The sequence below is a fragment of the Neolamprologus multifasciatus genome, chromosome 15 (assembly GCF_963576455.1).
Source record: "Neolamprologus multifasciatus chromosome 15, fNeoMul1.2, whole genome shotgun sequence".
Lineage (NCBI taxonomy): Eukaryota > Metazoa > Chordata > Actinopteri > Cichliformes > Cichlidae > Neolamprologus > Neolamprologus multifasciatus.
Window position 1 is genome coordinate 16,917,037 of NC_140453.1, and position 11,683 is coordinate 16,928,719.

The window sequence follows — 11,683 nt, forward strand, 5'->3', positions numbered from 1 at the left end:
TGTTGATTGTTTGAAATAAAAAAGTGAGATAAGAGCCCAGACAAAATTCTTCGGGAGGTGCAGCCTTTAGGGGTGGGGGGTGGGGGGGATTTTCAATCCATAGCCATAACTAACTAACTAACTATATATATATCATGTTTAACCTGAGTAGCAAAAGGCCGCAGGGGGTTGAAAACAATACGCCAGGAGTTAGCTGTGCTCGCGGACTCATATCAAGCCTTGACCTCCCGGTCAGCTATAGCGCTGGTGGATAACAGAGCTCTCCGAAAATGTCAGAATCAGAATCAGAATCGTGTTTATTGGCCAAGTATATGTGCAGACACATACAAGGAATTTGGTTCCGGTAGATGGTGGCTTTCAAGCACAGCAATGTAAATCACACACACACAAACACACACACACACACACACACACACACGTGTCTATATATACACATTACACATACATACACATACATACACAAAGCTGTGTAAACCAACTATAAATAACTAATCTAAACTTATATACATAAAATACAGAAATGAAGTGAGGTGGAATGAATACTACAGAATGTACATAAGGTGCAGTTGCAGTCTGGCAGTGGGAGCAGTGTGACAGGTCAACTGTTTAGAAGGGAGATGGCGAGGGGAAAGAAACTGTTCCTATGTCGGGTGGTCCTGGTCTGCAGGCTTCTGTACCGTCTGCCAGAGGGCAGCAGATCAAAAAGTCTGTGTCCAGGGTGTGAGGGGTCTGTGATGATTTTCTCTGCCCGTTTCCTGGTTCTTGAGAGGTACAGATCCTGGATAGAGGGCCGCCGATGATCCTTTCTGCTGCCCATACAGTCCGCTCCTGTCCTGTTTAGTGGCTGCACCATACCAGACTGTGATGGAGGAGCACAGGACAGACTCAATGACCGCAGTGTAGAACTGGATCAGCAGCTCCTGTGGAAGGCTATACTTCCCCAGTTGTCTCAGGAAGTACATCCTCTGCTGGGTCTTTTTGAGGATGGAGTTGATGTTGGTCTCCCACTTCAGGTCCTGGGAGATGGTTGTACCCAGGAACTTGAAGATCTTCACAGTCGACACAGGGCTGTCTGATATGGTGAGGGGGAGCAGAGTTGAGGGATGTCTCCTGAAGTCCACTGTCATCTCTATAGTTTTAAGAGTGTTCAGCTCCAGATTGTGCTGACTGCACCAGAGTACCAGCCGCTCAACTTCCTGCTGGTATGCAGACTCATCACCATCCTGAATGAGGCCAATGACAGTGGTGTCATCTGCAAACTTTAGGAGTTTAACAGCCGAGTTCTGTTAAAGCCGAGTTCTGTGGAAGCACTTTTGCAAATATGTGATATTTTGATAAATTAAGTAGATATTTGAGCATTAAAGGGCTACATTCTCGGCTGAAAATATCTTAAAATGTTATTTTGTGACCCAGAAATGGTAGTCTGGGGAAAAGGAGGATCGCATTTGTCGGCCATGGTTGTCGGAGCCTGTGCGTACTTGTAAACGCGGCAATGGCGGAGGAGCGTGGCTAAAAACTTATTACTTTTTCTGGGTCACAAAATAACATTTTAAGATATTTTCAGGCCTAGCTGTGTAAACTATTTCATAGTATTTCACGTGATTCAGTTTATTTTGAAAAGTCTCATCAGGATCTTGAGCTTTATTGTGAAAGGTTTATGTGGAAAATAAACAAGCGGACACGTGATGGTTTTACCGTCGTTGTTGCTAATGACACCGCATAAAAACAGGTGCTTGTCTGTCTGTTGTGTGGTTGTATTAAATATAAGAGAAAGAGAGAACTTTAAGAAATTAATATAGCCACTACAGTGACCATCAAAACGATGAAAAAATATTGCTGTAAACAGTTTATTTTGCAACACCACGAAACAAACGATAGCGTAAAATGAAACGATAGACGTTTTTATATCGTCATCCGATATATATCGCTATATGAACAGCCCTAGCTCAGAGATGTTTATACTGGCAGACTTCAGCGGAAAGCCAGTATTATCATCTCACAGCAGACTGCAGTCTGAGGAGCATGTCAGCTGTAGATTCCTTTGAGTGATTTATAGTAAATAATGGTGACAAAAATTGGGTTTGAAGGCCTGATTTACTCCGTGAATCATACATTTAATTTATCACTATCTGTAGTCAAAAGTTACAAAAAAGCCTTCATGTAACAGACAGTTTTTTTGAAAAAGACAAACTCAAAAAGAATACAGTCCAGTTATGTCTTTATTATCTTTGGCTAGATCAAAGATAAAAGCTAGATCACTCTGACTTGAAAATCTGTAACTTATCACTCCTTGTCAAAATATTCCCCTCTGAACTGCAGTGTGTTCTATCTGAGAGGATGTCGCCATTTTTCCACTGCATGAACTACATCTCCTTGGATGATGTCCACATATAATATCCAAGCACAGCATGCACACAAACCTCTCCAGTTGTCCAGATACCAAACATAATATGAAGATTACTTGGGGTCGGAACACCCTACCCTGTCTTAATTCTATGGCTTTTAGTTTTTAAATTTTTTACTGTTTTTTTACTTGTATTACCATGTATTGCTTTTATTTTATTTTTCTCTTTTTTTATAAATAAAGTTATTATTATTATTATTATTATTATTATTATTATTATTATTATTATTACATGCTGTGAGATGAATAAATTACTTTTGAATAGATGGGGCAGTATTTGAAAACTAAAATAAAGTGTCTTGTAGTGCTACTCTAGTTCATTTTTTTCTTTATGTGGAGGAGGATGGTCTCCTCTCTAGGTGCTGAAGTCAGCAGTGCACTAGATGGCACCACCAGAGGCCTGAAGAGATAAAAGGAGTGGCAACACAAAAGGAACTGATGTTTTGACAAAGAGACGAGAGCCGAGCAAAGGAAGAATCTGGCCTAAAAGGTAAAGCAAGCACTGAATACAGCTGTAAACATATCTGTCAACTGTTTATTTCTTGAAAATGCAGAGCAATATGCTTTGTTTAGTTAAGCATTAGTTAAATGTGTTAAACAGTCAAATAAAAGTTCACTGTATTTACACTGCATGCATACGATTAGTTAGAAATAGTGAACAAAGTGGGCTTTTAAATTACTTTAATAAACCTCATGTTCTGTTTTTATCCTAAATTAACTCCTAAAATTAATTTTACTAAAACATCACCTTGTTCCATCTTGATAATCTATCATTACTCTTCTTCGCTTCTTGTATTTGAAATGACAGTGGAATAAAGTAGGAATGCTACAATAAGGGAGTAACAAGTCAGGCTTTTACAGGAAAAACAAATACTTATACTGTAAGTACTGCATAATTTCTTGTGTAAATGCTCTGTACTTTTTGAGATGTGGGCTGTATTATGAAGCAGATCAACCTTCCTTAACTTGCTGGTATTTTGCAGAAAATGAGACCCTTGTTTTGAAGGTTATGTTTGAACAGTGATTGTAAAAAACATCGAGTTAAATTAGACTTATTTTTTGGTAAGTTGGTAAGGGAAAGGAGTCCTTATCACATGCATATCAATGTAATGAATATTAAATAAAGATGTAAAAAGGCAAAATTAATCCATTTTATAATATGGCCAATGCAATATTGAAAATACAACATATTTTTAGAGTAAGATAGGAAAATATTGTTTGTTTTTTCGAGAGCGCACAGAGATTTTAAAGTGGCTTTATTTATTTTTTTATTTTTGGACAAATTAGAGTGAAATCATTCTCTGTATTGAGTATTCTTTACTACAGTGCTGTAGTATGACAGGTTTGACAGAACATTAAACCAAGCACAACAAATAAAAGTACATATACATGAATTTTCTGCATTTATTTTAGCAATTTATTGGCTTCTTTAGGTTCTATTACTTAAATACAGCTTTATCAAACTGCATCTGAAAATTATCTTACCACAGCTCAGAATCTGTATCATAAGGATACCTCAATAAGACAGAGTGTGAACTTCCTGCTAGAGAAGTTTTCTTCACTAAGTTTAAGGACAAAACTTAATCTGAACACAGAATGTAAACAAACAAAGATGCTGGTATTCTGCTTAACTCTTACTCTGGTCTCTGTTTTTGTTCTCCACTTGTGGTTTTTCACTCACAACTCAGAACCTCGTGTTTCTTCTGATTTGAAGGCACCATGAACAACACAGCAAACCTGACCTCTAATCAAGATTTGTGGCGCAATGTGACGGTTGCAAACACCACCTGGGTTTACCGACCTGCTGTGAACTCGGCTCTTAATGATGCCATTTCAGTAATGATTATAATCATAATGATCATCACCATGGTTTCACTTGGATGCACCATGGAGGTGTCTAAGATCAAGGTGACCAAGATCAGCAGTGAATGCGAATGTATATGTGGTTTGTGTATATGCAAAAAAGCATTGTGACAAAGCCTGAAAAAATTACACGTAAGCAGGATTTTCGAGGATGTCCTTATGCCTGACAACACATTCCAGTTCCTGCAAGGAATTGCTGGCCATGTTTAGATAAAAAGGATAAAATAAGTAAATATGGTTAATGTGAAATTCTCACCACACGTCGGCAGCAAACCATGCAATCCATTCATGAGAAATGACACAGGGATAAAAGTTGTAAACACATAAACATGAAGAAAAGGAGGTGCTAAAAGCTGTGGAAAGTCATGACGCCAGCTGAAATCAGTAAATAGAAAGCAATCCTGCCGCTTAATGCAAACTAATTTCCGCAGTTTCAGTCCCAAGTGAGCCTATAAAAAGGTGTCTCATTACCAAGGTGTCACACAAGAAACATCTGATGAAGGGTAAAACCAACAAGATTTCTCAAGACCTTCGCAGCCTTATTGTTGCAAAACATAGTGATGGCATTAGTTACAGATAAATGTCTAAACTAGCGAAGGTTCCAGTGTAGCACTGCAGGTATGATTGTTTCAAAGAAAACAATAAGTAATGCATTAAACCGCCATAGTCTGTAAGCATGCTCATGAAGCAAGACTTCATTGCTGAAGAGAAAGCATTTTGAAACATGTTCAAAGTTTGCTGAACAAAATTTAGACACATCTGTGAAATACCGAATATAATTTGGTCAGACCAAAACAGAACTCTTTGGATGCCGTAATGCACACCATGTTTGGAGGTCAAAAGACACTGCACATTACCCTAAAATCACCATACTGACAGTGAAGTTTGAAGGTGGGAACATCATGGAGTGAGGGTATTTTTCAGCATATGGCATTGTCATGGTCCCCGCACCTCGCCAGCTGACAGCAGTCAGGCGCTATGTTTTGTGTTCTTTATTCTCCTCTCTTGCCTCTGCTCTCTTTCTCTCTCGTCCTCTCCCTCTCTCTTTCTCCTGCCGGGGCGGAGCTCAGTATGGGCTCCCGCCCCTGGCCCACGCACCTGGGGATGATCAGCACACCTGCCGCGGATTACGAGAATTAGAGAACTACTTAAGATGGCGAGTCTGCTCTACTTGTCGCTGGATCGTTGAGCCATCAGCGTCAGTCGCCCTGCAAACCTGTAATTTGAACTCGTGAGTACTTCTGAACCTGGAAGCTGACTGTCTCTCTATATGTGTGTAGCTCTCCCCTGGACCCTGAGCAACTGTGACTGAGCGTGTGCAAGACCAGTGGTGGTGAAGAGAGGAGCTGTTGTCTGTGTATGGAAAGCCCCCACCCTGGACTCCTTCCCCTGTCACTCCTGGACCCCGAACCCCGACCCTTTTCCCGAACACCTTTGTATATATATTGCACCTGTGGGAATCACTGTAAATAAATCCACTCTTGTTTGAAGGAACTAGTGGTCTGCGCCTGAGTCCGCTTCGCTAGCCTTGACAGGCATGCTTCATGTAATTGAAGGAAGGATGAATGGAAAAATGTACCGGGACATTCTTGATGAAAATCTGCTGTCATCTACCAGGATGATGACGATAAAACAAGGGTGGATGTCCCAAACACAGATCCAAGGAAACTCTGTTAGTTATGGATATGCCTGGTTTAAATTTCTTTGCATGTGTGGATTGGATGGGTTGTTAGTGACATCTGCCTTTGAAATGATGTCAGTACCACCTTTATATTTATATATTTATATATATTTATATATATATATATATATATATTCACTTAGCAAATTGGTAAAGTGTTGAATACTTATTCAATACTGCCTTTGAAATGGCAAGGTGTCACCTGAGTGAGCCAGAATAGGTGGCAAGAGTGAGGCAAGACTATGCTTCTCTGCTCCGACTGCTGCCCCATGACCTGAACCTGGATAAGCATCAGGAAATGGAAGGAAGGACTGATTATTTTTACTCAAACTGGAATAAAATCTTCAAATATTTACAGATACAGGATTTTGGAATAATACTTATTGCTATGAATACAGAAAACTGAACGTTTACCTTTTTGAATTGAAATGAACTTTTTAACGTTTTGAACTGTGTTTATATATCCAGTGATAGTATTTCTGATCAGTTTTCTACCTTCTTCTGTTTCCAGTATCACCTCATGAAAGGGGGTGGCTATTGCAGTTGTGTCCCAGTATGTGATCATGCCTCTTACAGCCTTTTGCTTGGCTAAGGTTGGTATTATGTTAAATAAGATTAGAAATAATACTTCATATAAAATTAGTTCCCCACAAAATTTTTTGAATTTTATTAGATTCATAATAAAAATGAGAAAACTATATAAACTGACTTAACCAGAAAGAATATTAAAACAAATCAATTAAAAAAAAAAAAAAAAAAAAAAAAAAGCATTTTCTTTTTCCATGCTGTCGGCATACTTCACAAGAGCTCTCATTTTGGGTAATAAAGATCTTTATGATATAAAGGGGCCTGATTATTCATGATTTTTTTATGTGAGGAAAATCATTTTAAATTCAACTCTGAATTTAACAGGGAACCAATGAAGAGAAGCTAATATGAGGGGAAATCTGATTTCTCTTTCCAGTGTCATTTAATACTCTCGTTCTTCACCCTATAATACATAGTGACCCAATATAATTGAATTTGTGTTGCTGTACCAGTATATAACTGACACCAGATCAGCATTTGTATCACTGTTAGACCTTGTTACTGGCACCCTGTAAGAGGTTATTGTGATTTTGTGTTACAGGGGTTCCAGCTCGGTGATATAACAGCTGTGACTGTTCTGGTCTGTGGCTGCTGTCCTGGAGGACAGAACTCCAACACAATGACTCTGGCACTAAAGGGGGACATGAACCTCAGGTACACATGGGAAGTTATATTCTTGTAATACATTTATATTAAAAATGTAATTTGAGGTGATCATAACCCTTGTCTTTCCCTTCAGCATCGTGATGACTTCCTGCTCCACGTTGTTGGCTATGGGTATGATGCCTCTCCTGCTCTACATCTACTGCCAGGGTTTCCCCAGTGTGCGGAACGCTGTCCCATATGTTCAAATCATCTTATCGTTGGTCTTGATCCTTGTTCCGTGTGGCATCGGCATCCTCATCAACACCTACAGGCCGCAGTATTCGACGAGGGTCACAAAGGTTTGTGAAGAGAATGAAGGTCAGACAGATCACTAGAACTGATTAACAGTGTTGATTAATCAGTTGGTGCAGGGATGGCAAATAAAGACTTTAATAACTGATATTTGTTATATTGTTTAACAAAAAACAAAAGACAACAGAAAACCTGTGGATTCTATCGTCTTAAATATTAGGATTTACTGATTTTTTTTCACTTGACAGACAGAGAAACTGAATAAATCTAGACATCAATCTGTGAACTGATACAATTCCTGAGACTTGATCATTCGTAAGGATCAGATCTCCAAAGAAAAAAGCATGCTTACTATCTATAATAATGTTAAATGGGTAATGTGTTAGGAATGAAAAAATTCCATCTGATGGAAACGAGAATCATTAACCTATAGAGAGGTGAATTCAAAGACACCTGAAAATCAAAGAAAAAAAATATGTAAAAGGTTAGTACATTTTGCTGAAATTTCATTGTAGTTTGTAGCTTGTCTAAGGATCTCATCCAAATACCTAATGGCAGTCAGAGTGCTGTTGCCTAGCCTGTAGAGGTCTCTGCGTTCCTTTGATAAGTCCCCGCAAACCATCACTGACCCACCTGCTCTAATCTGTGAAAAGCACAGGGTGGACCTGCCAATTCTGGCATTCCATGGCAAATGCCAAATGAGGCTCCGCAGTGTCAGGGAATGAGCAGAGGGCCTACTAGAGGACGTCTGGCCCTCAGGCCACCCTTATGAAAGAGACATTCACACAATTTTATAGGGCTCTGACAATGCTCATCCCGTTCCTCCTTGCACAAAGGAGTAGATACAGGTAGAGCAGGGGAAGCTACCTGAACGCTACTCCCACAGAGGTCATTATATTTTTAATAATTTTACATCTTCACTCCGTACAACACTCTAGCTCCTCTGGAAAAAAAAAAGACTCAAATAGGAAGTACTTGACTCCCTGGTATAACTTTCAAACGGGCATCTTAAAGCAGATAACTCGTAGGCTGGAGAGGAAATGGTGTCTCACTCGTTTACAGGATCAGCCAGGAAAAATATTTTTTGGCTCAGTAAAAAAAGAGGATTTAAAATCCTCCTCATCACATACAAGGTCTTAAATCTTGAATCGATTTTTAATACTTTGTAATACCATTTCACCTTAATAGAGAACTTCTGCTCTCAGACTGCAGGCTTAGTTGTGGTTCCCAGAGTATTTAAAAGTAGAATGGGAGGCAGAGCCTTCAGCTGTCAGGCTGTTGCCTCTTCTGTGAAACCAACTCCCAGTTTGGATTCGGGAGACGGACACCCTCTCTATTTTTTAAGATTAAGCTTAAAACTTTTTGACAAAGCTTATAGTTAGGGCTGGATCAGGTGATCCCGAATCCTCCTTTAGTTATGCTGCAATAGGTCTAGGATGTTGGGGCTTCCGATGAAGTGTTTCTTCTTTACTCACTATGTGTTTATACACCACTCAGCATTTAATCATTGGTTATTATTAATCGATGGCTTGTGACTTTGTCCTGTTTTCCTCCTCTCAATCCGAACTGGTCTCAGCAGATGGCCATGCCTCAGTGAGCCGAGAGAGAGAGAGAGAGAGAGAGAGAGAGAGAGAGAGAGAGAGAGAGAGAGAGAGAGAGAGAGAGAGAGAGAGAGAGAGAGAGAGAGAGAGAGAGAGAGAGAGAGAGAGAGAGAGAGAGAGAGAGAGAGAGAGAGAGAGAGAGAGAGAGAGACACAGACACAGACACAGACACAGACACAGACACAGACAGACAGACAGACAGACAGACAGACAGACAGACAGACAGGACTTGTAAATAATCCTTCCTTGCCTTCAGGGAGCGGAGGACCGTTTCCATGGAAACAGGCTGTCAGAATGCCCCGCTGTGCTCCACCATATTGAAGGTAGCCTTCCCTAGCGAAGTGGTGGGTCCTCTGTATCTATTCCCGGCAGTCTACTTTGTGTTTCAGTTGTTCGAGGCGGCGATGATCATCATGCTGTTTTGGTCTTACCAAAGGTTCAAGAGAAAAGAGATAGGTAAGAGTGACAGCAGGTTTCAGAGGTTACATTTTACCACAGGCCTTTTATTACACAAGATTAAAAAAAAACAAGAGTTTACAGATGTCTAGCTGATCATTATTTCACAAAAATTCAACTGTGAATTGATCAAGTGTGGGTTAACTCACTGAACTACATCCAGGTTGCAGAATCTCAGATTGGGGGCTTTGCATTACTGAAGTTGCCATATTTCAAATATATTAGATTAAACATTTTTAAATTTTGTGTTTGAAGAAACAGTACTTTTAGCACTACACAAAGTATAGAGCAGAAAAATACAGATATATTCTTTATTGTACCTTTATGGGCTTGTAAATTGGGCGATACCTTCTAAGGTACTCTTGTTGTTCCCTTTCATGTTGTAGGTAATGGTGACCAGTCTTGAACCACTAATGGCAATGTACTGGTACCCAAACTGACCTTTTTAAAAAGGTGCCACGTTAGATACAGTGTAATTTATTCTATATAGGGGCGATCGTGGCTCAAGAGTTGGGAGTTCGCCTTGTAATCGGAAGGTTGCCGGTTCGAGCCCCGGCTCGGACAGTCTCGGTCGTTGTGTCCTTGGGCAAGACACTTCACCTACCGCCTACTGGTGTTGGCCAGAAGGGCCGATGGCGCGATATGGCAGCCTCGCTTCTGTCAGTCTGCCCCAGGGTAGCTGTGGCTACAACTGTGGCTTGCCTCCACCAGTGTGTGAATGTGAGAGTGAATGGGTGGATGACTGGACGTGTAAAGCGCTTTGGGGTCCCTAGTAAACTAGTAAAAGCGCTATACAAATACAGGCCATTTACCATTTACCATATATTTTCATTATTAATAATGTATTTGCTTTGATTTTTAGTCATTTAAGTGGTCTCATTGATCACCGAAAGCATTATGCGCCTCACATCTGCCTCAACATGTGGCAACAGTGCTAACCACTGCACCACTCTGACCTGAGACAAACACACAATAAATGTCAGATGGTATTAAATGCTCAAGTACGCCTGAGCCTCAGTTAACAGCACAGTTAAATTCTCATTTTTTAAATACATTCTGCATTTAATAATTAGTTAGTAATTATTATTAACATCTGGCACTCTCAAATGTTTAATTGAGTTCAATTCAATTTTATTTATATAGAGCCAAATCATAACAGTAGATGCCTCAAGGGAGTTAAGTACTAATATATTATATTAAGGTCTTGCATTCTAAGTTTTTACAATAATACAGAGAAATCCCCAACAATCAAACGACCCTCCTATTAGGAAGCACTTGGCCACAGTGGGAAGGAAAAACTCTTGTTTAACAGGGAGAAACCTCCAGCCGGCTCAGGGAGTGGCAGCTATCTGCAGCGATTGGTTGGGTTGGAGTGGAGGAAGACCTAGTTTACCTAGTTATTCTAGACACAGGAACTTGAACACATAGTACATTACTAAACACACAGTCTGTGGTTGAAGCAGCAGAAAAAAAGAGGCAGAGAAAATGAACAATTCCACCATCAGGTGTGGATGAGCGAAAACAATACATAATAAATTAGTCGTATGAGTAAATGAGTCGTAACAAACTGCAAGCACCAATAACCCCACAAAAAGGTTTCTGGCTAAGAGTCTCTGCTGCCTGTTCTTGTTTTCCATTCTACACACAAAAAAATGGCAAAATGGTGCCAAAACACTCCATCGAAGAATAACTTTGTGATTGTGTTTTGTTTACCAAATCTTGGGATTTTACATCTAACCACAGGTTGAGCAAGTTTTGTGTCAAATCTTAGTTTGTGTTAATGCATCTGCTTATCTGACCCACACAGCCTTACCAGCCTGCGGCCACTGGAGAGGATCTGAAAGAGTCTGATGTGTGATGTCAATTACCACTCATATATTTCTCTATTAGTGTGCACTGTTACACCGAAGGGGATCCAGACGAAGGAAACAAAATCATACAGCTTACGAACAAACAGAAAAATGTGCAACTGTATTTCTTGATTATTATACCATATTGTTATGAAACCTGTTAATGTTTCAGTAATTTCAGTTACAAAGCACCAGTGAAAACAAAATCCAGTCTTAAATAAATTTTTGAAAAATTAGAGAAGTTTTTTTTTCCTATGTCATACAAACACAACATTTTCGCTTAAAATAAATTCATTATGTACATAAATGTACTTTTTCCAAGATCTTGTCCACCAAGTACCAA

At 39.7% G+C, this 11,683-nt stretch overlaps 1 protein-coding gene across 1 annotated transcript; it reads left to right on the forward strand.

Annotated features, from left to right (window-relative positions):
- The first annotated feature begins 4,123 nt into the window (after positions 1-4,123).
- LOC146501855 (hepatic sodium/bile acid cotransporter-like) lies at positions 4,124-11,570 on the forward strand. The gene is made up of 6 exons (XM_085133301.1): positions 4,124-4,369; positions 6,476-6,541; positions 7,078-7,190; positions 7,276-7,499; positions 9,272-9,490; positions 11,298-11,570. The coding sequence occupies exons 1-6, from the start codon at positions 4,124-4,126 to the stop codon at positions 11,339-11,341; spliced, it is 912 nt and encodes a 303-aa protein (XP_084989427.1). The 3' UTR covers positions 11,342-11,570.
- The last annotated feature ends 113 nt before the right edge of the window (positions 11,571-11,683 follow it).

Coding starts and splice junctions, on each gene's coding strand:
- LOC146501855 (XM_085133301.1), top strand. CDS start 4,124: ATGAACAACACAGCAAACCTGACCTCTAATCAAGATTTGTGGCGCAAT. Junction 6,542..7,077: donor CAGCCTTTTGCTTGGCTAAG/GTTGGTATTATG, acceptor TTTGTGTTACAG/GGGTTCCAGCTCGGTGATAT. Junction 7,500..9,271: donor GGTTTGTGAAGAGAATGAAG/GTCAGACAGATC, acceptor GGACTTGTAAAT/AATCCTTCCTTGCCTTCAGG.